The sequence below is a fragment of the Chlorocebus sabaeus genome, chromosome 16 (assembly GCF_047675955.1).
Source record: "Chlorocebus sabaeus isolate Y175 chromosome 16, mChlSab1.0.hap1, whole genome shotgun sequence".
Classification (NCBI taxonomy): domain Eukaryota; kingdom Metazoa; phylum Chordata; class Mammalia; order Primates; family Cercopithecidae; genus Chlorocebus; species Chlorocebus sabaeus.
Window position 1 is genome coordinate 63,079,852 of NC_132919.1, and position 27,772 is coordinate 63,107,623.

The 27,772-nt window shown below is 52.8% G+C and overlaps 2 protein-coding genes across 13 annotated transcripts in view; one reads left to right on the forward strand and one right to left on the reverse strand.

Annotated features, from left to right (window-relative positions):
* CYB561 (cytochrome b561) lies at positions 1 to 19,463 on the forward strand. 6 transcript variants are annotated; one of them, XM_073005141.1, is made up of 6 exons: positions 1 to 111; positions 9,061 to 9,275; positions 10,448 to 10,546; positions 10,809 to 10,912; positions 11,364 to 11,521; positions 18,778 to 19,463. In XM_073005141.1, the coding sequence occupies exons 2-6, from the start codon at positions 9,074 to 9,076 to the stop codon at positions 18,830 to 18,832; spliced, it is 618 nt and encodes a 205-aa protein (XP_072861242.1). In that variant the 5' UTR covers positions 1 to 111; positions 9,061 to 9,073; the 3' UTR covers positions 18,833 to 19,463. The 6 variants fall into 6 exon arrangements, with proteins under 6 accessions (XP_072861242.1, XP_008010371.2, XP_008010367.2 ...); XM_008012180.3 differs by lacking the exon at positions 18,778 to 19,463 and adding an exon at positions 11,994 to 14,227; XM_008012176.3 differs by lacking the exon at positions 18,778 to 19,463 and adding an exon at positions 12,804 to 14,227.
* The window catches only part of TANC2 (tetratricopeptide repeat, ankyrin repeat and coiled-coil containing 2), a 478,761-nt gene continuing 470,030 nt past the window's right edge, over positions 19,042 to 27,772 (reverse strand). For all 7 annotated transcript variants that reach the window (XM_008012171.3, XM_037993758.2, XM_008012175.3 and 4 more), the window contains one exon: positions 19,042 to 26,695. In XM_008012171.3, the coding sequence (XP_008010362.1) occupies positions 24,730 to 26,695 (1,966 nt within the window). In that variant the 3' untranslated portion in view covers positions 19,042 to 24,729. The remainder of the gene's footprint in view (positions 26,696 to 27,772) is intronic.

A 27,772-nucleotide genomic window follows, 5' to 3' on the forward strand; every position in this document is an offset into this window, starting at 1 on the left:
CCCGCTCGCCGCCCGGTTGCCATGGCGACGCCGTCACGCCACGGCCCGCGGAACCGGCCGAGCGACCCGGGCGCGGCGCGGGGAGGCTCGCGGGACGCTCGGGTAGGCGAGGTAGGTGGCTGGGCCGGGGATGGGAGCGGAGCGCGCAGGGGCGCGGGGCGGGGGTGGCCCAGGTGAGCCCCGTCTGCGCAGGGAGGGACCACGCCGGGCTCCCGAGTCGCAGCCGGCCTCGCTCGCACCTGCCCCCTGCGGCCGCACACCGTACTGTGGCGCCGACCCGCACCCTGGGTCCGAGGGCTGCAGGGCTCGCCTGCCCTCTCGGAGCCGCAGCCGCTCCCGGTCCAGGAGGCCCCCGCCCTGGCCTGCCCGGGTGCCGGGTCTCTGCTGAAGTTAGAACCGAGACCCCCGCTTTCCAGTGACCCCGAGTTTGGATCTTTGCTCCTGCGCCGCGTTCTAGAGCAAGGTAGGGTGCAAGTGGACCAACCAGCCTTTGCCACGGCTGCCCTCTTGAAACCTGAAACCGGAGCCACTGTCTCTTGCCCGGAGTAGGGCCGGGGCTGCAACGTGGAGCCGCAGGTCCCCCCCTGTGTCTCCCGACGCCCCCAGCTTCTGAGCGCGAGGGTGGGAGTTTCCCGAGTGGGAAAGCCCCACTCCTTCAGTGGCCTTGGTGGGTCTGGCTGGTGCCAACTGCGCTGAGGGCGGAGCTGCCGCCACCTTGACACCTGGGAGATGGCGGGGCCACCCTCCCTCCCTCCCTGCCCCGTCCCCGACTGTATCACGAAGTGAGGATCATCCGTGTGGATCTAGGGCCCCCTTCCCAGACTTCTCCTTTCTGGTGGCTCCTCTCCTCTCATTCATTCCACTTTGGCAGCCTTTGTGGATTTTCTGACTCCGTAAATTAAGTTACATCTAGGGCACCTAGATTCTACCCCTTTGTTTTAATAGCTAATGAAACAACAACAACAAAAAAAAAAAAAGAAAAAAAAAAAGAAAAAAAAAAAGAAACTTTGCCACCTCTTCTAGTTGCCTGGATTTCTCCTGTGAAATTTGGTGATGGCAGGAAAATACGAGGCGGCGGCAGCCCCACCCCTTGCACCAGGAGCCCCCTAGAGCTGCAGGTGGAACCACCCTGCTTGTACCACTCCTTTTCTCTCCCCTTCCCTCCCCTTCCCTCCCCTTCCCTCCCCTTCCCTCCCCTCCCCTCCCCTCCCCTCCCCTCCCCTCCCCTCCCCTCCACCATGTTGGCCAGGTTGGTCTCAAACTCCTAACCTCAAGTGATCTGTCCGCCTTGGCCTCCCAAAGTGCTAGGATTACAGACGTGAGCCACCGCGTCCAGCCTTGTCCTACCACTTTTCTGCCCTCACCACCTTCCCTTGGCAGGCAGAGCTTGGGCTCCTGCTAATACCGGGTGGTTCAGTGACATTAGAGGGCATTGGTGGAAGGGAATGAGAAATGAACCCCCTCTAAAAGCATAACTTCACTGGAAAAAGCACTCTACTGTCTGAGCAATTCATAAATGAATTTTGGGAATATAAAATGTCACAGATTAAAAGCAGACCATCCTGTGTTCTTCCCAGCTCCAGGAGCTTCTGCTTGGTGTGGAGGGGGTAATGGTGGGCAGAAAGGGAGTGTGGATTTATTAGAGATGGCTGCCATCTGGCTCTCTGTGGCCCCAAACCTCGTGTCAGCAGTACCACTCTTCCTAAGGTGCTCTTAGGATCAGATTTCGTTTTTGTAAGATTGCTCTTTGATGGAATGCCCTCTGTGTGGCAGGCACTGTGCTGGGCACTGGCACACGTTTATCCACTTACTCTTTCTGTGTTCAATAAGGTAGATCCAGATATCCTTCCACTTTATAGATTAGGAAGCAGGCTGGGAGAAGAGACTTGGTTTGTCCAGGAGCTGATGGTTATAAATAGCCTGTTTTGAAATCACATCTCTCTAACCTGGGCTGCACTGGGCCTTTCATGGGCCTCTTGTTCCATAAAAAAAAATAACAACAATTGGCCAGGTGCGGTGGCTCACGCCTGTAATCCCAGGACTTTGGGAGGCTGAGGTGGGCGGATAACGAGGTCAGGAGTTCCAGACTAGCCTGGCCAACATGGTGAAAGTGGGTCTCTACTAAAGATACAAAAAATTGGCTGGGCATGGTGGCGCACGCCTGTAATCTCAGACTCAGGGAGTCTGAGGCAGGAGAATCGCTTGAACCCGGGAGGCGGAGGTTGCAGTGACCTGAGATCTTGCCATTGTACTCCAGCCTGGGTAATAGGGTGCGACTCCGTCTCAAAAAAAAAAAAAAATTGGCCAAGTGCCGTGGCTCACGCCTGTAATCCCAGCACTTTGGGAGGCTGAGGTGGGTGGATCATGAGGCCAGGAGATCAAGACCATCCTAGCTAACATGGTGAAACCCCTCTACTTAAAAAAAAAAAAAAAAAAAAAAATTAGTCGGGCATGGTAGTGGGCGCCTGTAGTCCCAGCTACTCGGGAGGCTGAGGCAGGAGAATGGCATGAACCTGGGAGGCGGAATTTGCAGTGATCTGAGATTGTGCTACTACACTCCAGCCTGGGGGATAGAGCGAGACTCCGTCTCAAAAAAAAAAGGAAAATAATAATAAAATTATATTTTACAACTGCATTGGTATAAAGACAAGTATAATCCATACTGGATTAAAATTAATTTTAAAAACAAAACATTTTAGGGCTGGCTCATGTCTGTCTGTAATCCCAGAGCTTTGGGAGGCTGAGGCAGGAGGACTGCTTGAGACCAGGAGTTTGAGACTAGCCTGTGCAACATAGTGAGACCCTATCTCTCCAAAAAAAAAAAAGAAAAAACTAACTGGACATTTTAGCATAGCTGTAGTTCCAGCTACTTGAGAAGCTGAGGTGGGAGGATTCCTTGAGCCCAGGAGTTCGAGGCTGCCATGAGCTATGATCATGCCACTATTCCAGTCTGGGTGACAGAGTTAGACACTGTTTCCAAAAAAAAAAAAAAAAATTAATTAAAATAAGTTTTTAAAAATTGCAACATTTTCTTCAACCCTGAATGTTCAGTTTTTTTCTTCTGATTTTCATGGAAATGGAAACATTTTTGTTTGTAAGCATTCGGAGCCCTCCGTTTTGTGGGAGAAAGGAGCTCAGTGTTTGACTTCAGGCTCTGCTGCTTCCTGGGTACCTAGTTCCTTGGTCCAAGCAGCCTGGATGCCCCGGGTCCCTGGGCTTCCTGGGCCAGGACAGCCACCCCAGGAGAAATGGAAATGCAGCCCCTGCGGCTTGTTGGCCCGCCTGTAATGCCTTCTCTCTCACACTTTGCTCAGGGCCTGGTGTCTTTGCATGCGCCAGGGCTTAGTGCCATGCTGGTGCCGGCGTGGGGAGGATGCAGGAGGAGTGGCATGGGACGGGGAGCACTGCCTGGGAATCCCCTTCCTGGGGCTACTGGGGTGCTGAGAAAGTACCCTAATAACTCACACCACACTTTGCTTTCTCCTTCATCACATGATAGGATGTTCTAGGGCAATTGAGCTGTTTTCCCCTTCACCCATCAAGAAGAGATATCGGCCTTTCCCCAGTCACAATCTTTCCTAACTCAATTCAGACCCTGCTGTTGATAAGGAGGGCTGTGGCCAGCCCAGGCTACCCACTTCCCAGCCTCCCCTGCTCCGCCTTCCGCCCCCGAGGCTGTGCACCATGTGCAGTGTCTGGTCCCCAATAATGAGATTAGTCCTGGTCGCCTTTTAATAAAAAGCAGTGGGTGTGGGGAGGGTTGGCTCAGTGAAGCTTTGCGGGCCATGCTGTCCTTAATGCGCTTATTCCATTAAGTGGAGTCTGGCTGCAGGTGGGGTGAGTGGGTGGGGACAAGGGTGACTCTCACAGCTCTAAGCTCCAGAAACTGCCATAGATCTGTCACTCTCATCCTGAGCTCTCACAGAGGAAGGCAAGTGACTGTGTGAGGGGCTACATGAGCCCCCTCTGGTTGCAGGGTTCTGGTCTGCAGGGCAGCGGAGCCCTTTGGGGTGGAGAGTGGCAACTTTCAGGCCTTGAAGCTGCTGCCCACAGTTCTGCTCTGAGAACACAGAGGGCCCAAGAACAGCCGGTGTCCCAGGGCTGCCCAGTGAGGAGGGAAGGGTGAGAGTATTCTTGCTGTCAAGACTGGGAAATGAGGGCCACGATTCAAAGGCTTGCTTCCTAGGGAGTAAATCTCACCCGATGTCCAGGTGTGCAAATGCAGCAGACACATTTGTGGGTGGGTCACATTCTGTCCAGATATATCAGAATGTCTATCCCTGTACGCCCCCACCTCTGGCATGGGACACAGCCCTTCCCTGCACACAAATGGGTTGTCAATTACATCCAATGAATGGCCTCGCGAGAGCCCTGTTGGGGAAGGGATTATCTGCTCATCTCCTGTAAAGCACAGAGCCACACTCAGAACCTACGGACTGCAATCGCCTGCAGGCCAGCCACAGGCTTTCCTGTCATCCTCACACTTAGACTTTGAAGCCTCGCCTTTGAATCGGAAGCAGGCCGCTGTCATTCCAGAGGCTCCTGTTCATCTCTGGCTTCCTTCCAGATGACCAGGGGCCCCGGGTCCCTGGGCTGCCTGGGCCAGGACAGCCGCCTTAGGAGCAAATGGAAATGCAGCTTCCGTGGCTTGTTTGCCCTCCTGTAACCCCTTCCCTCTCACCTTCGGTCAGGGCCTGCTGTCTTGCACGCAGCAGTGCTTACTGCCATGGTGAAACCGAGGCAGGGAGGACGCAGGAGGACTGGCACAGGAGGGGGGGCACCGCCCCGGGAGCTTCCCCTGTGTCAAAGCAGCTTCCTCAGTGAGCTCCAACACAGATCCTTGCTGACTTCAGCCTGGAAAGCCTGACAGTGCCACCCTAGTTCCTGGGCCTTGAAAAGGCCAAAGCCACGAGCAGGCAGCCACTGTTCCACAAGAGAGCTAGAGATGCTGTTGCCCACAGACATCACAGCAGGGGTGCCATCTTCCGTGTGCACATTGGCACAGGTCTTGGAGGCCCAGATTAGCTCCTGGCTTGAACTTATATCACCCTTACCTGAAAATCTGCGTCTGCACCGCTCATCTGCACGCCCCTTGAGGGCAGGGACCAGGCCCCCTCTGTGTGGCCCTAGAGTGCAGGTGCATGCAGGTCGAGTTGAGCTGCTATTTGCTGATGGGAATTTGGGGGCATGTGGCTTGTCCTCGTTGAGCCTCCATTTCCTGGCCTGTCAAACTGGGGCAATGCTCCTGTTATCCACACAGTGTCATTTAGGGGTGACATGAGAGATGGCATGAAGTACCCAGCACAGGGCAGGTGCTTACAGGCTGTGGGGTCCCCACCCTACTGACACACCAAGCACACGTCTGCCCTGCCATGGTGGGGAGCAAACAACTTTAGGGTTCCGACTCCCCGGGAGGCCAGGCCGGGCATTTCACTGTAGGATGCTGAAGCCGCAGGCAGTCATCGCTGCGAGAAGAGAGCCTGGCTCTGAGGTCCGCTGTCTCCTGGGCAGCCTGGTGGGAAGGAAGGAGTTGGCAGTGGCCCCTCACTCTGCCAGCCTCTCCTGCCCTTTGTACTCCATGAGGCGTGAGGAAGTTGCCAGGTCTCCCAGCAGAGGGAGGGGTGATGTCCCCTCTGTTCTTCCTAATTTGTTGCTAATCAGATTCTGCTTGCAGCCGGGCTCTCTGGGGATGAATCTAATAAAGGAGGCGGCAACCTGGAGAGGACAGACGACAAGTGACCGGGGGGGACAGCACTTCTTTTAGTACATTTTCCTGTTAGACTCAGAGTATTAGAGACCCAAGGATTCCCAAGGAGGAGCGAGAGCGTCCCTGCCTTTGAGGAGCAGACAGGACACTGCCAGGGTAAGGAGGCTCCGGAAGAGGCTGGGGACAAAGTGATCTGCCCACCGTGGTGTCTGGGGAGTGGAGGCAGGGGTGTGGGGTCCGCAGCAGCAAGCCAGGCTAGACCGTGTCCTTGGATTCTGTGAGCCCAGGTGTCTCCTCTAGAGGGCCTAGTAGGAACAGTGGGGGCTGCAGATGGAAACGGGCAGGATCATGCCAGGCAGCTGGCATTTCACTGGCACTCGGGGCCTCTTGCGCAGGGGACAGCATGACCTTGGGAGCTGGCTTTGTCCCTGGCGCATCTGTCACGTCGAAGAGGGAGAAGCTGCAGGCCCTGACTTGGGTGTGGCAGTGAGGATGTTCAGGAGGGAAGTGAGGGGAGGGGCCCCAGCATGCGGCGACGTGGGCAGCCTTCTGTGGAGGAGCTGAGGTGTCACCAGGGCCTGGAAGAAGGGCAGCCCCACTAGCTAGTGGGGAGGGCATGAGAGAACTTGGTGACGACGGGAGAGGAGGTGACTTGGAATGAGCTGAGTTTGAAGCATCTGTGGGATGTCCAGGTGGAGATGAATAGTGAACTGTCAGAAATGGGGCTTGAATTTGCGGTGGTGGGGACAGAACTGATACCCCTGTAGGTGACAGATAAAGACAGAGGCAGGAGTTCCAAAAATAGGATTTATTGTTGGCTGGGGCTTCTGGAATCCTGTATTCCCATCCACCCTGGGAATGTGGACTACGGCTGTGTTTCTGGGAGATGATGTGACGGAATGTGTCAGAAATCTAAAACAGAACCTAGCCCTTGTTTCAGGATTCCCTGCAGAGAAGTTTGCAAACATGGCCACATCCTGTTGTTTATTTGGTGGAAAACTGAAAGCTAGCTAAATGCTGAGCAATGGGAACTAGTTGGCTAAAAAATGGCCGTGCAATGCAAGAGTGTGAGGTTACGAAAACGATGATGTGGGCGCATATCCATTGACACAAACATCCATGTGTGCTACGCCCTTAGTTAAAAAGCAGGTTAGAACATGGCACGATCCTGCTTCTATAAAAGGATTCATACATGTTTTTTAGGAAGAAGTTGTGTGAGGATATAGATCAAGTGCTGATGGCCTGTCATTTTACCTTTTTTGCTGATCCATATTCTGTGGTGTGTGTGGATTATTAACACACACACATCCTTTTTTTAATCAAGAAAAAAAATTTTTTTTGAGACAGAGTCTCATTATATCACCCAGGCTGGAATGCAGTGGCGCAATCTTGGCCCACTGCAAACTCTGCCTCCCCGGCTCAAGGGATTCTAGTGCCTCAGCCTCCCGAGTAGCTGAGATTACAGGTGTGAGCCACCATGCCCGGCTAATTTTTGTAGTTTTAGTAGAGATGGGGTTTCACCATGTTGTGGCTGGTCTTGAACTCCTGGCCTCAGGTGATCCACTTGCCTTGGCCTCCCCAGGTGCTGATTATAGGTATGAGCCACTGCGCCCGGCCCACACACCCCCTCGGCCCTTTAATGGTGGAGTTGCCAACAGTTGTCTGATGTAGTGAGAGAACTGGAGAGCAGAGAAGGAGCCCATCCCTGGGAGGGACTGAAAACCAGCTCCTGGGCACTGCAGGGCAGGGCTGGCCACTGTCCCCCTAGTTCTGATACAGTTGCTGCCAGGAGAGGCTGGACTGTGTCGAGGGGTCAGTGGGGAACCGTCTGGGGCGGGTGGGGGGCAGCAGCAGTGCTCTGGGGTCTGCTTGTGGTGGCCATGGTGGTGGCAGTTGCAGTGGCAACTGTGGGCCATGGCAGCACTTTTCCGTGGTGCATAGGCCGCTGTCAGGTGAAGGGAGAGCAGGTGAGGCCATGCTTGTTCTCCTGCCGCCTCTCCTCCCATCCCCAGCTGCTGGGTGCTCTTCTGCCTGGCACGAGGCTGTGCAGGCACTGGGCACTCCCTTGGGCTCCTAGCAGGGCCTTCTCATTCCTGTTTCCCTAGGAACCACCCGCTCTCCTTTCCTCCTGGAGGGTCACGTGGGGCCGAGCACCTGGGACAGCCGTGCTGCGCTCTACCCAGCCCCCTCATAGGCCTTGTTTCTGGGGGCCTTCAGTTTTGGAAACCTCACCTGAGGGCCCCTCTAGATTGTGGGTCCTCCCCGCCCCCTGCTTGGAGGGGAAGCGCCCTTTCCCTGTGTGCTGACAGGTGCCTGTGTGTAGCACAGTCAGAGCACTTCTATTCTGCAGGCGCGATGGGGGGGGGAGGGGGGGTTGGGGGAGTGGGGCTGGCTCTCCTGGGTGTGGGGTGGGGAAGCCTCCTCATCGCCAGCTTGGAGTTAAAAACCGGGCTAGGGGAGGGAGACTTCCCATTTCTCCCCAGATGTATTTCATGATGCGTCTGGAGAAAAGGTGTGACCAGTCCCTTCCTTCCCTTCAAGGAGCGCGCTCGCCTGTGTAACTCACCTGTAAAGCCCACCCAGGGAAGGCCAGGGCCTCATGAAACAGAAAAGAAAGCCAGGCACTGGGCCCTTGCGCTCACTAGAACTTGGGGTGTCTTTCCTTGCCCCTTCACCGCATATGGAACTCCTGGTGTCATGTCCCAGATCACGCCTATCCCTGTGGGGAGGCTGGGCCCCCCCTCAGCCACTCCTGAGACTTGGGACCTCTGCCCGTGGACGATGGGTGGGAAGGAGCTTGGGGGTGGGAGAGCGAGAGCTGCTTCCAGCAGGAGCCTGGGGTGAGGGTGGCGGGGCACCATGGGGGTAGCTGCGCCGCATCTCAGGGCGGTGTAGTGCACATCTTGCAAGGGGACATGTGCATCTCAGGGGGGCTGCTCGCATCGGGGTGCCGTGTGCATCTCCGGGGGGCTGCATGCCTCTAGGGGGACTTGCGCATCTCGGGGTGCTGTGCACATCTAGCGGGGGTGGCTGTGCGCATCTGGAGGGGGCTGTGCGCAACCTGGGGGGGCTGTTGCGCGCAGCTAGCTGGGGTGGCTGTGTGCATTTCTGGGGGGGCTGTGTGCATTTCAGGGTGGCTGTAGGTATCTGGGGGGACCGTGCTCATCTCCAGGGGCGGCTGTGCGCATCTCGTGGGGGGGAGCTGTGCGCATCTTGGGGGTGTGCACATCTCGGGGGGCCTGTGCGCATCTTGGGGGCTGTGCACATCTGCGGGGGCTGTGTGCATCTCAAGGGCTCTGTGCACATCTCGTGGTGCTGTGTGCTGCTCCTCTGAGCTTTGCTCTTTCTTGCAGCGTTTGCCTCAGCATGGAGGGCGGGGCCGCGGCATCCACCCCCGCAGCGCTGCCTTACTACGTGGCCTTCTCCCAGCTGCTGGGCCTGACCTTGGTGGCCATGACTGGCGCTTGGCTCGGGCTGTACCGAGGCGGCATTGCCTGGGAGAGCGACCTGCAGTTCAACGCGCACCCTCTCTGCATGGTCATAGGCCTGGTCTTCCTGCAGGGAGATGGTGAGTCCCGTGGGCCGCTCCTCTCGGCCCGGGCTTGTGGGGGTCCCTGAGAGGCAGTGTGCAGGGGTCTTGTCACCCCTGCGGTCTCTTCTGGTTGGACAAATCTAAGATTCTAGAAAAGACAGACAGAAGCTGGTTCAGAGCCTGGGGAGATGGAATCCAAACTCAGGCTCTGAGGTTGGTGGGTGCAGCTCCTCTCCAGCCTGGCCCAGCATTTTCACCTCGTTTCCACACACAGCGTCCAAGGCAGGCACTTCATGCCGCAGAGGGGAAGGAATGGGGCTCCGAACCAGGCCCTGCTGCAGGGGTGGTTTGAATTGAGGGAAAAAAAGTAGGCACATGTGAGAGTTTGTATGCGTGTGTGCGCACGCGCGTATGTGTTGTTGGTCTTGGACTTGGCAGAGCTAGAGGCCTCCCCCTGGGGCAGGAGCAAGGCAGTGCTTGGCCTCCACCTGCCTCCAGGCCAGGTATCCTGGAAGCCGAATCTGCATCTGGTTGACCGGCTCTTCCTAGAGGTGGTCGTGGTGACAGCCACCCCTGAGCAGCAGAAAGCTAAGAGGCATTCCTCACGTGACCTGGCCTTGCCCACCTCTTCTGGAAGTGGGAGATCAGGCTGGGATCACAAGGTTCTGCTTGGGAGCCAGAGTGGGATGATCTGCCCAGGCTTAGGTGGGGGCCTGTGTGAGGAGCCACGTGGCTAACAGGTCAACTCAGGCTGCTTGTTGCCTCAGTGTGACCAACAGTGGACCTCAAACACAGCCTGGAATTTGCAGGACACCTGACAAGAAGGTGGGTGGGGTGGGGTGTCTGCTGGGCCGGGCAGCTCCTTTAGGTGGGGACGAGGGCAGAGGCGCTGCCTTCACTGCCTCTCCTGGTGGTGGGGACTGTGGTACAGTCTCCCGCCCTGCCCTCTTTGAGTGTGCACAGTTGGGGGAGGTTGGAGGGTGGGGGAGGGGTGTTAAGGTGCACACAGCCTTAGGTGCCCTCAGAGAAGGCCAAGAGCTGCCCAGGGTCCCCAGGGAACCTGGCTTTCTCCTCCGGTTCCTGCAGCTAGGCTCCTGCTGCAAGCTGTCAGCTCACATCACCTCGCCACCAAGGTGCCTCCTTGCTGCGGGGGCAGGAGGCCTCACTGCAGGCGGATGCACTCACGTTCCCTCTCTCACCTCTCACAGCCCTACTGGTTTACCGTGTCTTCAGAAATGAAGCCAAACGCACCACCAAGGTCCTGCATGGGCTGTTGCACGTCTTTGCGCTTGTCATCGCCCTGGTTGGTGAGTTCCTGGGCCCAGCCTTCCCCGCCCCCTGCCTGTCTCTTCAGGTATGGCAAACAGCTGCTTTACCTGCTCTGTTCCCTCCCCAGAGCCGTGATGGGCCCGCCCCCATCCCAAACATCCCCTGCAGGGCCACTGGGTGCTGGCAGCCATTGAACTGGTACTAAAGCCCAGAAGTCCCTGCTAGCTGGTTCCTTGGGTCGTCTTATCCCTTCCTTTTCCACGTCCAACCCTGTCCTCACATGACCTATCTCTGGCCCAGGCTTGGTCGCGGTGTTCGACTACCACAGGAAGAAGGGCTACGCTGACCTGTACAGCCTGCACAGCTGGTGCGGGATCCTTGTCTTTGTCCTGTACTTTGTGCAGGTGAGTCCTTCCAGCACCCAGGGCCTGTGGCCGCCTACCAGGGAGGTGGGAGGGGCAGGGGAGCTGGGCTGAAACGTGCTTCATGGAAGGGCCTGTTTTCTGGGGTGCGTGCAGGTGAGAGAGCTGTCTTCCCAGGCCTGTGTGGGTGCAAAGCTAGGATTGGCGGCCAAGGGTGCCCAGCTCCCAGGCGCCCCATGGCTGACTCAGCGTGTTTGGCCACAAGCCCAGCTTTCCAAATCTGCGAGTATGCCAAGGCCTCAAGTGCTGGGGGACGGGTCCCTTGTCCCTAAGCACTTAGTACTCCTCCCACCACCATGCTGAAGAGGGAGGAAACCAGGCAGGGCTGAGGGGCTCGCAGTCGCCATGTGGGCGCGTGGGCGTGGGCCTGGGCTGACCTCGGCTGCTGGGGTTGCCGGCTGCCCTGTCCCAGAACCACCTTCTTTCCTCCTAGTGGCTGGTGGGCTTTGGCTTCTTCCTGTTCCCCGGAGCTCCGTTCTCCCTGCGGAGCCGCTACCGCCCACAGCACATCTTCTTTGGTGCCACCATCTTTCTGCTTTCCGTGGGCACCGCCCTGCTGGGCCTGAAGGAGGCACTGCTGTTCAACCTCGGGTGAGTGTCCTGGGTGGGAGGGGGCAGGCCTGGGCCACCCCTGCACAGACCTCACCCTGCCCTCGGCTTCCCCAGCTGTGGCTTCCTGAGCCGTCTCTTGTGGCCTCACAACTGGTGGCTGTAGTTATGCTTGCTAAGAATTGGGTGCATGGGGCTTGGCTTTGGTTAGCTTTCTTGATTTTATCCTTTCCAAGAAACTTCTGGGCTATGGGCCCCCTATTTATTCCCATCACGTAGCAGGATCTGCAGGAGAACTGCTTAGAACTAGAGTATTGATACAGATTTTTACATTAGAGATTGCTGGTTTTACATTAGAGATTGCTGGTTGGGGGTGGGGGGTGGTCGTTCTCTTTGGGTAGGGTAGGGAGGCAGGGGCTGGTGCTGGAATCCCTATGACATCTTTAAGGCCCAGTATACGGGCATTTGGCCTGTGACCTCTTGGGCAGCTTCTCCCTTCCTCTCACCCCTGCAGGGACAAGTACAGTACATTTGAGCCTGAGGGCGTCCTGGCCAATGTGCTGGGCCTGCTGCTGGCCTGCTTCAGTGGGGTGGTGCTCTATATCTTGACCCGGGCTGACTGGAAGCGGCCTTCCCAGGCCGAAGAGCAGGCCCTCTCCATGGACTTCAAGACGCTGACGGAGGGAGACAGCCCCGGCTCCCAGTGATGCACTGGGCCAGCCCTGGGGGTTCACGGGCTGTCTTCTTGCCCACTCCTGCTAAGGCATCTTCAGGATTGCAGGCTCTGGAGAGTGGCTCTGGCAGCAGGCGGGTGGGTGGGCGCAGCTGCATCTGTTGGAGTGCTGCTTTCTGGGGTCAGGTCTCTGCCTCCTCTGCTTCTCCTTTCTCTGCTGCTATAGACCAGTTCATTGTATGTAGCTCCCGTGTCTCTGTTTCCCCCTTCAGTGCAGAAGGCTTTGGATAGGACTTCGGGTGGTCAGTCCTGGTCACAGAGCACAGGTCTTTAAAGAAGCGAGACAGGAAGACCCACCCTCCCGGCAGCAGATGCCTGGGGCAAGGCCAGGGGAAACTGGGGGGGCCTCAGGGACAGGCCTGGAAAGGCCATGATGGCTGCTGAATTCAAACAAGGAGTCCCTCCAGCCCAAATAACACGTGGCACAAATGGGCCCAGCCTTTGGCAGAGGAGCAAGTGATATGATGTGTAAAGTATGTTGGTGGTGAGAGCAAGGTTCCCCAGGAGAGGGGAGGGACTGGCCCCTGGGAAGCTCTGAGTGAGGCTGTGGCCCAGCTGTAGTCCTGACCTTCCTCTTCTTTAACCCTCTAGCCCTAGGACGGCTTTGGTGGAGAGGGGAGAGAAGCCCAGGACTTCAGACAGCCTTTCTCCTGGCGGATGGAGGCAGGCCTTCTCCCAGGCTGCTCCAGACGTGGGAGTTGGGAATCGGGGGCACCTGGCAGCCCCTTCCTGCTGGGGCTCCCTCCTTGCAGCACCCCCCTTGCAGCTCAGCTCTGGTTTCCTTTCCCAGGCTCACCCAGGCTCTGCTCAGGCTGGGAGGCAGAGAGCACAAACCGTAGAATTTTTTAAATGAAAAACCGCTGCTTCTGGCTGTGGCTGGGGCCCCTGGGGCTGCTGGAGCTGCTGCCTCTGTTCTGGAGGACGAGGCTTCTCCTTCTTCCCTGGTGCCCGTCTCTCCAGGAAGTCAGGACTGAGGCAGAACCAGGTCATCCCCTGTGGCGTCTGCACATCACTGCAGCCGTATAGAGTGTCATGTTAGCTGAGCCACCATTTGGCTTTGGCCCGGAAATAGTGTGAGTAAAACATTGATCAAGACCATCCTGACGAACACAGTGAAACCCCATCTCTACTAAAAATGCAAAAAATTAGTTGGGCATGGTGACGGGCGCCTGTAGTCCCAGCTACTTGGGAGGCTGAGGCAGGAGAAGGGCGTGAAGCCGGGAAGTGGAACTTGCAGTGAGCCGAGATCATACCATTGCACTCCAGCGTGGGCGACAGGCTCAAAAAAAAAAAAAAAAAAGAACATAAGAACATTGATCATGTGCTTCTTGGATCTGGTGACTTGGTGACTGTTCTCTCCCTGTTTTCCTTGTTTTTGGGGGTTTGAGGAGCATGACTTAGCTTGAGACAGACACAGTGTACTTCAGTGAAGAACTTAATACAATTTCCAAACCTGATGACCTTAGAGAAAGGGGCCAGTGTTCTCTAATGCTTGCATTTCCGGTAGTTGGCTTTTGCTGTGGCTCCTGCCTCAGGCAATGTCATTTCTGAGAGCAGGTGGTTGTAGTCCAGGCCCCTCCCCAGCAGGGGCTGCCCAGGCTCCTTCCAGCCCCTTTCCCCACCTCCTCTCAGCCTGCCCGGATGACAGTGTTCGCCTCCTGTTTAGACTGTACACTCTTCAGGGGCAGGGGCACCGTCAGTTCTTTCATGAGCTGGCACGCACATGTATAGTGAAATGTTTACGTTTGGGAAGACTCCGCCTTAGACAAACTACGAAAGTACAATCGTGTCTCTCCCTAGTCAGAATGCTACAGAGAGAAATGGAACCTTAGATTAGCAACAAAAGTCTGTAAACTGGTCTGTTTGCCAAAGTGAACACTGGATGACTAAGGAACCGAAGAAGGCCCCCAGAAGCAGATTTGTGGTGGGTTATTTTATTTTGCCTGTGGCCAATCTTCTGTGAAATACAATGTGCTGTTGGTGCAACAGATGATTCAATAAATGTCTACAGCAGACCTCTCGCCTGTTATTTTCCTTTAATGTGGTAATAAAAGGAGCCAGAGCTTTTAGCAGCCAGAAACATGACGTTAGCTCTAGGCCTGAGAGAAACTGGATATCCGCAGGCTGGGCACAGAAGGTAAAGTGATTAGTGATATTGATCATGGCCTAGGGTCTGAAAAGGCCCAGTGGTTGTCCAGTCTCCTCCTGGCAGAGGCAGTGTTTCTATGTAGTTAGATAAACCCTTGCTCTCAGCCTGAGAGGGTGGCCTGGAGGGCGGAGCTGCAAAAGCTTGGTAAGAGCCTTGGCAAGGAGAATCTCCCAGTGTTTAATGGACCCCTTTCCCTTTGAAACCAGTCTTTTTGATCCTTAGGAAGAGGAACAAAGATTTTGGAACAAGCTGAGATTCCACTTTAGATCCACGTACGTGGCTCAGGCAGAAGGTGTGTTTTTGGCAAATTTGGATGGGACTGCACTGTGTGCTTTGTGCCTTGCCACTTAAAGCAGTGGTCCCAACCTTTTTGGCAGCAGGAACAGGTTTTGTGGAGGACAATTTTTCCACAGACCAGGGCTGGGGGCAGGGGATAGTTTTGGGATAATTCAAGCACATTACATTTATTGTGCATTTTATGTTATTACATTGTAATATATAATGAAATAATTATAGGGAGCCCTGAGCTTGTTTTCCTGCAACTGGACAGTCTCATCTGGGGGTGATAGGAGACAGCGACAGATCAGGCATTCAATTCTCCTGAGGAGCAGGCAGCTGGATCCCTGGCATGTGCAGTTCACAATAGGGTTTGCACTCCTATGAGAATCTAATGCTGCAGCTGATTTGACAGGAGGTGGAGCTCAGGTGGTCATGCTTACCCGCCGCTGCTCACCTCCTACTGTGCAGCCAGGTTCTAACAGGCCATGGACCCATACCGCTCTGTGGCCCTGGGGCTGGGGACCCCTGACTTACACCAATTTAAAAACTCACCAGAACTCACTATTTAAAGGGAGCCAACAGCAAATCCTCTAATAAGGTAACGGGAGTCCCTGCTTCCCCGCATTGGTCTCAACTTTGTCTTCTGCATTATAGCTGGTCTCTAACGTGTAGGAGTTAGAGCGGAGAGGTCTTTCCTTAGGGCACCTGTAGAGTCCCTCCTGAATGAAGGCTTCCCTGTGGACCTTTATTTTTATTATTATTATTTTTTGAGACGGAGTTTTGCTCTTGTTGCCCAGGCTGGAGTGTAATGGCACGATCTCAGCTCACTGCAACCTCCGCCTCCCGGGTTCAAGCGATTCTCCTGCCTCAGCCTCCCAAGTAGCTGGGATTACAGGCATGCGCCACCACGCCCAGCTAATTTTTGTATTTTTAGTAGAGACGGGGTTTCTCCATGTTGGTCAGGCTGGTCTCGAACTCCCAACCTCAGGTGATCCACCTGCCTCGGCCTCCCAAAGTGCTGGGATTACGGGTGTGAGCCACCATGCCCAGCTGAGTGTGGACCTTTATTTACTGAAAAGCATTCAAAGCACATGCTTGATACGTGTCACAAGCTGGTTCCTCAGTCAGCATCTCATTTCTGTCTTTTTTTTTTTTTTTTTTTTGCATCAGCCTCTGAATCTTATGGGTCTCTGTGAATGTTGAAGTGATCCCAGGCACTGGGGGATGATGCCTCCCTCTCCAGAGAGCCACTTCACCTCTTCCTCTATGAATCTCCAGCTGGATAACAGCAGGGACCTCACTTTCTTACTGGGTTTGGGAACCTGAGAGGTCCCAAAGCGACTCCTTGACTGGCATAGAGTTATTTCTCCAACAAGCACATGGCACTTCCCAAGCCATCCTCCCAGACCCAGCGCCTGCGCTCCGTGGGGCGTCATTCGGGTTGCTTGCTCTTTTCAGACCATCCCATCTGAGAGAGGAGGCGGCGTGGTGGAGGGAAGAACTGTCAGTGCGGCTCTGATTCAGACGCCTACCTTTGCCTCTGTGACCCTCAGCAACTTCAAACTTGCAGGATCTGCTTCCGCATTTGTTTTGGAGACAGCAATGTCGTCTGTCAAGGTGTGAGGAATACATTAGGGAACATATGTGAAGTCCCTATCACAGTGTCTGGGACACAATGGACCTCCCAAGAGGACGGCCTGTTAGAATGGACTCTGAGAACCTTCTCTTCTAAGCGGGCCCTCTCTTTATCGCAGGGCCTTCCAGACATGATACCCGTTATCAATGCCCCATCTTATTCCTGAGAATGGAATAACTCAGGTGCCAAGACTCCAAGCTCCTCCAGCTTGTTTTTAAAGCTGAGAGAGGGTGACTCCATTCCCCGCTGGTTTGTCTACCCATTCCCAGACGACCGCAGGGGAGTTTGGCCACCACATGCATGTGCGTACTGTGTCTGCCTGCAGTCATGAGGTCAACCCATGAGCAGATGACCAGGGGAAGAAAGTCTCACCTGGTGCTGCGATCTACACAGACTTCTGCTGAGTTTGCTGTTTGCTTCTACTCTGAGTAGCTTTTTATTAAGGTTGAGGGTAAATTCTTTTTAAGAAGTATTAACAGTTTTTTAAAATGAATCATTCCCTTTTACCTTTCCTCCAATGTCCCAGGACTTCTTAAAAAAGCTGGGGGTTTGGCCAGGTGTGGTGGCTCATGCCTGTAATCCCAGCACTTTGGGAGGCCAAGGCGGGAGGACAGCTTGAGGCCAGGAGTTCAAGACCAGCCTGGGCAACATAGCAAGACTCCATCTCTGCAAAACAAAACAAAAGTTAGCAGGGCATGGTGGCACGCACTGTGGTCCCAGGTACTTGGGAGGCTGCGGTGGGAGGATCACTTGAGCTCAGGAGATCGAGGCTGCAGTGAGCTATGATCACACCACTGTACTCCAGCCTGGGTAACAGAGTGAGACTCCATCTAAAAACAAAACAAAACAAAACAAAACATCTAGGTTGGGCGCAGTGGCTTATGCCTGTAATCCCAGCACTTTGGGAGGCTGAGGTGGGTGGATCACTTGAGATCAGGAGTTTGAGACCAGCCTTGGCAACATGGCGAAACCCCATCTCTACTGAAAATACAAAAATTAGGCCGGGTGCGGTGGCTCACGCCTGTAATCCCTGCACTTTGGGAGGCCGAGGCGGGCAGATCGCGAGGTCAGGAGATTGAGACCATCCTGGCTAACATGGTGAAACCCCGTCTCTACTAAAAATATAAAAAAACTAGCCAGGAGAGGTGGCGGGCACCTGTAGTCCCAGCTACTCGGGAGGCTGAGGCAGGAGAATGGTGTGAACCTGGGAGGCAGAGCTTGCAGTGAGCTGAGATTGCGCCACTGCACTCCAGCCCGGGCGACAGAGCGAGACTCCGTCTCAAAAAAAAAAAAAAAAAAACCACACAAAAAACACACAAATTAGCTGGGCATGGTGGCGGGTGCCTGTAATTCCAGCTACTAGGGAGGCTGAGGCAGGAAAATCGTTTGAACCTGGGAGGCGGAGGTTGCAGTGAGCCGAGATCACGCCATTGCACTCCAGCCTGGGTGACAGAGTGAGACTCTGTCTCAAAAAAAAAAAAAAAAAAAAGGAAAAAAATATATAAAATATAAATTAAAAAGCTGGGGTTTTGCCAATGACTTATCTTTTATTTATTTTTATTTTTCTTTTCTACACTACAGGTGCCCGCCACCACACCCGGTTAATTTTTTGTATTTTGTTTAGTAGAGACGGGGTTTCACTGTGTTAGCCAGGATGGTCTCGATCTCCTGACCTGGTGATCCGCTTGCCTCGGCCTCCCGAAGTGCTAGGATTACCGGTGTGAGCCACCGCGCCTGGCCCTGACTTATCCATTTTTTAATGAAATAACGAGAGCAGCCCAGGAATGGTTTTGAGATTGAGCAGGTGGTTGCTGCCCGAGTCCCCTCTTCTCTTTGAAGGCAATTATGGCGTCCAGGCTGGGCTGTGTGGGGCCTGGAGTTTGTCTGCTTCCCCAGGCTTTGGGAAATGCAGGTACACACAGCAGGAATGTTTGTTTAGCACAAATCTGATGTCTAGAGGAAGTGGTCTTCCTCCTCGCTTGTCCCTGAAGTAAACACAGAGGTCGCAGTTAAACAGGAAAGGCTGCAGGCTCAGTGCTGCTCCCTGTGACCCCCGCTCCCTTTCAGAAGGTATTGAGTCTCCAGCCAGTTGCAGGAAACCGGCTACTTTTCAATTCACAATGCAGCTGCCTAGCTCTCTATGGTGAGGACTGGAGTTTGACCAGATTTCTGATGAAAAGACAAAGCCCCTGGAAGCAGTGGGCCTCCAGTTGTGACGAAGCCCTTGGGTCTGCAGTGGGAGCTGTGCCCTCCGCTCGCCACCCTCTCAGCATGCAGCCTCTAAATGCAGCCACTCAGGCTGGCAGCCCACCTCAGCCTTGGCTTTGGTAGGGTGGCTGGGTTGGGTGCAGCTTCAGCTACAAAATGAAATGAGAGCTCAGTGCTCCCTTGGTATAGCTGGAGAAAAACCTCTTCCAATGAAGAAAAAGCCTCCCTTTCTTGACAAATGTCACAGGCCTGTGCTGACAGCTCCTTAGAATGGCGTCTCTTGTTGTCCACAGCTCTCTCCAGGGCCTATCACAGTGTCCAACTCTGAGGACAGGAGGTGCTCAATAACGTGGCCAAGCGAATAAATGCACAAACGGGTGGCTCTGAATGTCCCACAAGAGACCAAGCAAATCATCGGGAATTTGGCCTTAGCCCTAACCTGCCCAATGCCTCCTGGGGAAGGGCGCCCCCATCACTGCATCCTCAGGAGGGTAAGCTTCAAAGCCAGCTCCCTGAAGAGGCTGTAACGGAAGGAGAAAAGCATCACAACACCGTGGTTTTCCAAGTGTTAGCCATTTATAAATAAGTACATTTGCTTTCATACATACAGTTCATTGTACAGATGACAATCTGTATACATGGGGCAGGAAAATGCATTCATTTGAACTTTTCACATCTATCTCACACAGCTCACATGTACAGACAATAAAACTGCTCAAGCAAGTACAGCAAAGGAAAATGTCTTTCCTTATACACAGGGGTCGATGCCTCTGCAGGGTGTGGGGCATCCCCACTGCACGGCTTCACAACTGTGTGGTGTTCACTGTATCGGGAGAGAACAAACATGCATTGGGTAATATACTGTACAGAGAAAGTCCTTTACATCGGAGTCATAGAAAACCTAAGGGAAAACTAAGTGCATTAAAGCTTTTTCCAGCAAGTGTCTTGAAAGGACAGCAAAGAGGAGGAAGAATCAAAATCATATTAGTACAAATCACTCTTTAATTGTAGACTGTACATGTCTGTACTAATTAAAATCATCTTGGATTTGGAGGAGACAGAACAGAGACAAAGATGCTGTGCTAGATGGAAAGGAGGCCACGCCTAAAAATGGCACCTGCCCTGAGCCTGATGAGGAACTGGCCTCACTCAGCAGGAATCAGCCAAAGGAAACAAAAAACAAAACAAAACCAGCACAGGAAGTGTAACTTACAGGATTTCCAACATCACCTGGGAATGAAGTGGAGATCTGGAGCCGGCATCTCTAACTTTCCCCCTCCCACCCCAAGTAAATTGGTATGCAGTAAGGCAGGTACATTCAAGTACTGAATTTTCCAGAATTAACTCTTGTCTGGCTCTGGGGACCAAAGGGATTGAGTTGAGCCCCCTCTAACCAGACTTTCTGGTTAGCGATTAGCAAAAGAAAAATTCAGCCAGCAAGTGCTACAAAAACAAAGCAGCTAGGGCACTTCCGTTCCACAGAGTAGGTCTATCTGGAAAAATGAGCGCAGCGCTGGCCTGATCTCTATGCATCCAGCGGCAGCCTGGCAAGTCAACTCAGCGTCGGTATCAGAGTCAGCAGGAGGCAATGAGATGATAGGGGTGAGGAAACATGAAAGTAACACTTGATTTTTGGTGTCCAATTATGCGTTCATTTGGTACTGACTTTCAAAGCTCTGACTGTGGCCACCATGTGGCCACAAGCATCTCAGGGTGGCTCAGCTGCTGTGAGGCTTTGGACACCGAAATGAAGGTTACCAACACTTCAGCCCTTGAGTGGTCTGTATGACAAAAGGAGTTGATGAAAACCCAGTGATTATTCAAGTAGCTCTGCACAGTGGCTCCACCAGCCCCATTGTGCTTGTGTCCAGGCCCCCAGCCAGCCACCTTTTCTTGGGAGCAGCCAGAGCTGAGTTCAAGGCATTGCATGGTGAAGGGTTCCATGACACGTCTTTGTAGGTAGCTCTTACCCCTAAGCCCTTTGTTCATTGTTGTTAGTCATGGTAGATGGTTGGTCTGGAATTCCTAGAGGAAGAGGAGAAAGAGCTGCACCTCCCAGTGAGCAAGCAGCAGGACCGCGCAGCCCTCGGTGTGCAGGCAGCAGCCAGCTGCCTTTGCAGGTCGGTTTCTGGAGAAATGGGCAGCCCAGGAACAGACAGGCAGGATGGGCGAGGCTGCTGGGCACTGGGAGCATCAAGAGGAGGCTGGGCACAAGGGCAGGCACCTCTTGCCCCCTGGGATAGCCTGTTCCATTTTGTGGCAAAGATTCAGTGAGCACTGGTTTTGTCCAAGGCATTTCTGCAGTAGAAAAATAACTATCTCTGAATCAAACCACCCAACTGTGATGCTTCTGGAGTTATAAAAGCTGGAGGCTGAGAGGAACTGAGAGGAGGGAGGCTCATGGGGAAGAAGGGGCTTCTCCATGTACCTATCCCTCTACCAGAGCAAGGGAGCTCTGGGCAACCTTCTCCCAGCCTCTGCCTGGCTGAAGTCCAAAGTATGTAGTGTTCAAAGAGTTCGTCTTGCACAACTGGCACAGATGCACGAAGACCCCTTCCAGGCCTCTGTTCCCTTCTCCTGAACCTCTGAGCCTGACTGCCTGTTGCCCTGGAAGCAGCTCCTCTCCCCCGAGGGGATACCGCGGTTCTTTGCTACACAACAAGCACAGTGCAGAGCCACAGTGACACCTAGTGGTAAACTATGGTGAAGCACAAGTGACGTCCACATAGCCCACTGTACATGACTAAAATCTAAGGAAAAATACTTATGGATATTAAATTAGATACTGATTAATTTTTCATTTTTCTATTGGGTACATCTCTGGAATATAAAAATACCAATATTTAGAGAGGGGTTCATAAACTACTATACAATATAAGGACTGAGAATACCTTTCTCTAAGCTGTTCTGTTTACAATAATTTAGGAAAAGTGTTTAATAATCCAGGCTTAACTACATGAGCAAACTTGTATATCTGGACAACGACCTGGGGTACTGTACATGATTCTAATTAATGGAATTTTCCTGAGCCATCGAGTTTAAGTTATACACATCTAAAAAGAGGGCACATGGGGGAAGAGCGAGAAGGGTTTGTGCTCTATTAACTTGGGACTTTAATAGTGCACGTCTGCAACCTGGACAAGATACAACAGCAGATACAAAATGGTCTCCATTTTGTCATGCCAAATTCTCGTGTTACACAGGTTTTCCCTTTACTTTGTAAATAAACATTAATTGTTAATTGTTAATTGTGTGCCTTACTGATCCAGTAGATAAAAGTAACCGTGTCTCAGGAGTCCCTAAGAACATTGCTGGAAAAGCACTTTAAAATCACTGCAAATATTTTTCATATTAAAAAATTCTTAATCTTTTTGATGCTTATATACAACAGTTATTTCTTGTGCTGTAAATGTTGTAATCCACTGCTTTATGTCTTTCCTTTCCTTATTTTTTTCTTGAAAAATACACTAAAAGACAAGAGCAGTTCTGCTATTTTCTAATGAAGACATTACTCACACTTAAATACCCAGTACTTCAGTTACAAATTCAAACAGTAAAGTGCACCCATTTATAGACACGATGTGATAGAAACCCATTAGTGCAAGAATCCTGGGCCAATGGAACATACAACTTGGTGAGAAACCTGTTAAGCTGAAGTTTGTCACCTCTGTCCTCCATTTCAGGGTGGTATGAATTGAGTAAAACATTTCCTCCCACCTGAAGCCAGACACAGACTCAGCGAGTGTTTGTTGCTGGGGAAGGGGCAGCTCTGAAATACAGTACTCAGATCGTTCCATGGCAGTGAAGTAGCAAACAGGGCACAGGGCACAGGCAGTCTGCTTGTAAGGAAAAACGTCTCCTGCCCCCACAAGCTCTGGTTGGCATATTCAACAACAACTGGCATGCAGCGGTGACATCTACTCCCTCTTATCATGGCCAAAAAGAACTGCATTTTGACTGTTGACATTTTAGGTGTTTTGCTGAATAGGGTATAGGCCCTACATCTCCTTTCTGTCCTGGAAAACTGAGAGACCTGGGGAGAAGTGGCATCAGTGGCATATTTGTAAAGCTACAGGACCTGCTCACTCTCCTGGACAGGTGAGTGTGGGTGGATGTGTGGCGTTTGAAATGAGCAGAAGCACTTTTCTAACAGACACTGAGAAATTCTTCCGAATGCAGTGGCTCCTCAGTGAGAGGCGGTTGTAAGGAATAAGATGCAAAGAGGCCAGTAGTGCCAAGACCTGGCCAAAAAGTGATCTGAGAGGCCACTGGGCTGCTGGCTAGAGGCTGCCGCTAGAGCTACACGCTTCATCTTCCTGATGTGAGAGAGGGCTATAGAGATGGAGAGAGGATGCTGATGCCCACCCTGGTCTAGCTGAGAAGGTAGTCCTTAGGTATCAGGGAGGGTGGAAAGAGGCCAGGGCTTGAGTTAGTCCCACTAATTGCTTCCAGCACAAAGAGACAAGTCCTGGCCTGTTTTAGGTTTGGGGCTGGAGAGGTCCATCTATTTGACAGAATCTAAATTAGTAAAGAAAGGCTTCTGATCTCAGGTTCATGTTCCCTGTGTCTTAATGATCCCTTCAGAGGGCACTTACTATGACACATGGGTCTGGTCACAGCCAGATTTTTATTCAGGACACTGCCCTTCCTGCGGCCCTTCCCTAACAGAGCACAATGGTTCCTAGTAACAGAGAACGAATGCTCCTTTGTTTTGTTTCAGTTGCTTAGTTTGTTGGGTTGAATTGCTTAGTTGTAAGAGCTGATGTACAGCTAGTGCCAGGCCTGTGCCAAGGCTTTGCTTCCAATATTCTTGCTATCCACTCAATAGTGGCCTCACTCACTCAAAGGTCAGCCTACCAAATGACCACGAGACCTAGAAGATGTGCACAGGGACCAGATCAGAAGCTTGCTGTCTATCTCATGCCCCCACCCAGGGCTACAAAACAGGGCTAAAAGGGATCGTTCTTCACCCTGAAACACTTTTTGCTGTGTCTGACTTTAAAATATCATACTCCCACAAATATTTCAGAAAAAGAAAAGAAACAGTTCCTGTAATAATAGATAATCGAACTATAGATCTCAAAATGAAAGTAGACAACAACGGGCGTGACCCTGGGTGGAAATATTGGGACTCAGTCTTATGGTCCCGAGAGATTCCAATCTGTTTCTAGAAGAACCGATTTCTGTATGACACCATCTGGGTTTACAGAAGGAGGGCCACTAGAACGAAATCTGGCCGTAGGTGAAGACCCAACTAACGGGATTGTCACACCAGCCAGCCTTCGGGAAGAGTTTCCTTTTCGTGGAGTATGACATTCAGTGATGTATCAGGATCTAAAAAGTAGATGTCTCCAGAACAGACTTCCTATCACCTTTCACTGAGAATTTAGAACAATCTTTTTTGTTTTTCTATGTAGTCATTCCTTCCCCTACCCTGGAAAAGCAGCAGCTTTTAGTGGTTGTTGGCTAAAAACCTAGAGAGTAACTCTCAGTGAATTCTCTTAATAGCCACAATTCTCATCTAATCTCCTTGGCTGACTGCAATATTTAAAGGGCTGTTTTTTACATGTTCCTATGATGCCTCTCGGAAAATCAATGTAGTGACATTTTACATAATTATATTGGGGTTTTCTTCCAATTTAGCATTTATTTTTCTCTCTCTCTCTTTGATCCTTTTACCTCCCTAGGAAGACCAGCAATAATCCTAATGCACACTGTAGACCTGGCGGCTGCAGGGCGCTGGCGGTCTGGGGAGGGGCCACAGCATGAGTGCGCCACAGCTGGCTGTGTGGGTGACACTGGCTAAGAATGCAAAGGCAAAGGGGCATCACACTCTTTCTAAAGTTTCTAGAAGAAAACGAACAAGAACACCTTATTTTTTAAAAAAGGAAAAAGACAATTACACAACAAGAACATCAGTGAAAGCGATTGTCTCCTGGAAAAAGCTGACCAGTGTGTGTGATCTCCCTGGGTTAAAGCACACAGCATGAAAATCTCCTCGTTGGCATCTGAAGAGAGGGAGAGAGCATGTGGCTGGGCACAGACAAGAGAAACTGAAGTCCTGGCTCCCGGGAGGCCGCTTCCCAGTCGGCTGCATGCAAAGGATTTCAGCATGTGGGCTGCCACCTCTGAACACCACACAGAAACTACATGAGAAATTAAGCCAGGGAGCTACCTCAAATGTGGAAACCAAGCCTGAAAATGTGCAGTGAAAACATATGGGTCTCACTCCAACAAAACGTCTTTTAAACATTAGACTCCACAAATGGTCTCTTTGGTTTGATAGGGGATGTCTGCCCTTGCCGAGAGTCTCGGGACAGCTGCCTGTACAGGTTGTCCTGGTATGCCTGAGCCACAGGTAGAGTCCGAGCTACCTTCACATCGGGATAGGAGGAGGCCTGGCTGACTCGCTCCAAGAGGTCTCCACGAGACCCATTAGCCAGCAACCCATGGGGGCTGTAATAATCGTCCTCCAGCAAATGGCCATTCTGTGCATTGTTGGTTTTGTTATAAAAGGCAATGTTGCTGATGGATGACGGTGGACTGAAGGACTCGGGCTGGGGCAGGTTGCCTGGAGACGTGGGACTGAGGACGGTGTCCACGGATGACACAGCCCAGGTCCGATTCTGCTGGTGGAGGTGGGGGTACTGCTGAGTCCGTGCTGTTTTGTCTATGATCCCCATGAACGGTGTGGTCCTGGATCGGGTGGGCTCACTGGGGTAACCTCCTTGAGTTGGAGACACCGGCGACAGCTCGTCACATGACCTCTCATATGCGGGTTTCAGTGGGATCTCCATTTGCTGGATGGAAGAAGATGGCCGGAAGGTCGGAGTTAGGTTGGAGGTGGAGGAGATACTATTGCTAGATGGAGAGAAGCGAAGGCCTACACTTTGGGAATGCAGCAACGGCCTGGGAGTTGGCGGGTGGGGTTTGATTTCGTTAGGATTGACGCTAATAGGTCTTCTGATTAAATGTGACACATCAGGGGAACCTAGTTGGCTGGAGGAGCGCTCCAGATCTAGTTTTGAGTGACAGACTGGGTAATAGGACGCTGACTGGCTGCGTCCGATCTGCGGCGTCTGGCTGTATCTCGCACCACCCCGGTATGCTGAGGAAGGCCGCTGTGGAAGGTCCTCTTTGGTCAACCCTCCATGCTGACAGATGGCGCCTGCGCTTAGGCTGGCTTGGACGTGCTGCACCGGCCTCCCATCCCCTACGATCCCCCCAATTGACCCTTGATAAACCAACCGGCTCTGGCTGACTCCTATGTCTCCTTGTGAAGACTGGTATTTACTGGCCATTGAATGGGCTACTTGGCCATAGGCTCCTGTGGGGATGACGGTGCTTGAATGGACGGCTGGGCTGGGCTGGTTACTTCTCACAATCTGGGCCTTGGCAGGCTGTAGCCTGAGCCCTTGCTGGGGAACTGCCACAGGGAGCTGAGGCATCTGGTAGGGCCGCTGGGCCATTTTGGATAATGGAGATTTGGGTCTGCCAGGAAGCTGACTGATGTTTGTTTCCTGCTGATAGCGCACCGGTGAACCAGACTGGGATCTATAGACACTCATACTTTCAGCTGGAGGGCTGGCCCGATACTGAGGGCCTCTCCGGAGAGGGGAAGGGGGAGGGCTTGGGTATTCTTTGCCCTGTCCTCCCACAGGAGGGGGGCTGAAACGGTAAGATCCTCCCTGATGAGCCGGGGAAGTGTGTGGTGGGCTAGGCCTGTAATGTGAGTTCTGATGAGTTGGAGAAAGGGCAGGTGAGGTGGACTGATAGGTCTGTCTAGTGGGAGAGCCTACAGAACTACTGGACCGGAAGTCAAAAACCTGATGAGAGCCAAGAGGTGAGCTGGAGATGTAGGCTGAGTCTCGAGGCGGGGGAGAGGAGGGTGGGCTCTGGATGACTGGGAGCCCCTGGCTGGGCCGGGCCTCTGTCTGGAGGCCAATGGAAACATTTTCAACATCCTGTTCCAGGTACTCCTCCTCGAATATATCCTGTACAGAGTATATGTCTTCATGCTGTGGTTCAGGTTCTGCTTCTTCCGGCAACTGCTGCTGAGGCTGCGGTGGTGGTGGCGGCGGCGGTGGCTGCTGCGGCTGCTGCATCTGTCTACACTCTTCTTCCACTCGCAGCAGAAGCCTCTGGATCTCACGGTTGTTGGGACACAGCTTGATGGCCTCGTTCAGGTCCTCTAAGGCTGCTGCGAACTGTCTGCTTGACAAAATGTGAACACAGGAGCTGGAGTTATTCTGAATCCAGAGAAAGCACCAAGAGCTGAGAACATGGTCACTATCTCAGAGAGCTGTGGTGGCGTCTGTGGGAGTCTGGGGTGTTTCGGTTTAGTTGGATTTATAGGGAAGGAAACAGGTAGACTCATTCTGGAAGAGTCCGAATGATTCCCTAACCCATTCAGCCTCCATCTTCCTTCTGGCCTCTCTGGGAATAGTAGAGAAATGCCCCATTGTGTCAGTCCAGCCAGGCCCTTCAGGAAGTTGTTTTGGTGCCCAAACACACACCAGGCAGTATGGAAGTTGGGTGGGGTTGTCATTTACAGGGTCACTGTCAAGTAGCTTAGGAACAAAAATAACTACATATTTAAAAATCTTGCTGATCCAGCAGAAATTTTTCTTTATGTTCTCAATATTTTAGCTCCAAATTTCAGGCCTGTTCTACTCTAGGCAAGAACCCTGTCCTTTGCCCTTTCTAACCCTCCTCTCTCAGAACTGCTGTGTCTCCATCTGCTCTATCGAAGTGGGGCAGGCACTAGGCTTGCTGACTAGGCCACTCAGGGCTGGAGCTGAGCTGACTCCAAGGAGACTCTAGTTTACAAATGAAGAAATGAACTGTCAGAGACATTCCCATCTTCTCTACTAATATCACCTGGGAGGGGCAACTGGCCTGGTGAAAAAGGAACAATCCAGAGGGAAGGAGAATTTGAGTCAGGTTTCTGTAAGGACTTTGTTACCCCAGCTAGATAAGAGTGCGATCACTGCCACCACCATCACTAGCCTCAACCTGAGTGTGATTTTCAGGACCATATGCCCCTGGTCATAGCAGTGAACCTGAAGCAGTTCTTTCCCATGCAGCTAGGGAGAAGGAGGGCAGGAGGCATAAGAGACAGTGACCAGTTACACAAAGATCACTGACGGCAGGTTCTAGGTTCTTCTGGGAGCGTCTCTGCCCACTGGCCAAACTACAGCAGATGGGCACGAGGAATGTGGAATGGTGTTCTCTTGGGTCCTCTCCATCCTGACAGCAAGGACCTCATGACTCCGTGTGTGTGTGGTG

Coding starts and splice junctions, on each gene's coding strand:
- CYB561 (XM_008012176.3), top strand. CDS start 9,074: ATGGAGGGCGGGGCCGCGGCATCCACCCCCGCAGCGCTGCCTTACTAC. Junction 9,276..10,447: donor GGTCTTCCTGCAGGGAGATG/GTGAGTCCCGTG, acceptor CACCTCTCACAG/CCCTACTGGTTTACCGTGTC. Junction 10,547..10,808: donor GCTTGTCATCGCCCTGGTTG/GTGAGTTCCTGG, acceptor TCTCTGGCCCAG/GCTTGGTCGCGGTGTTCGAC.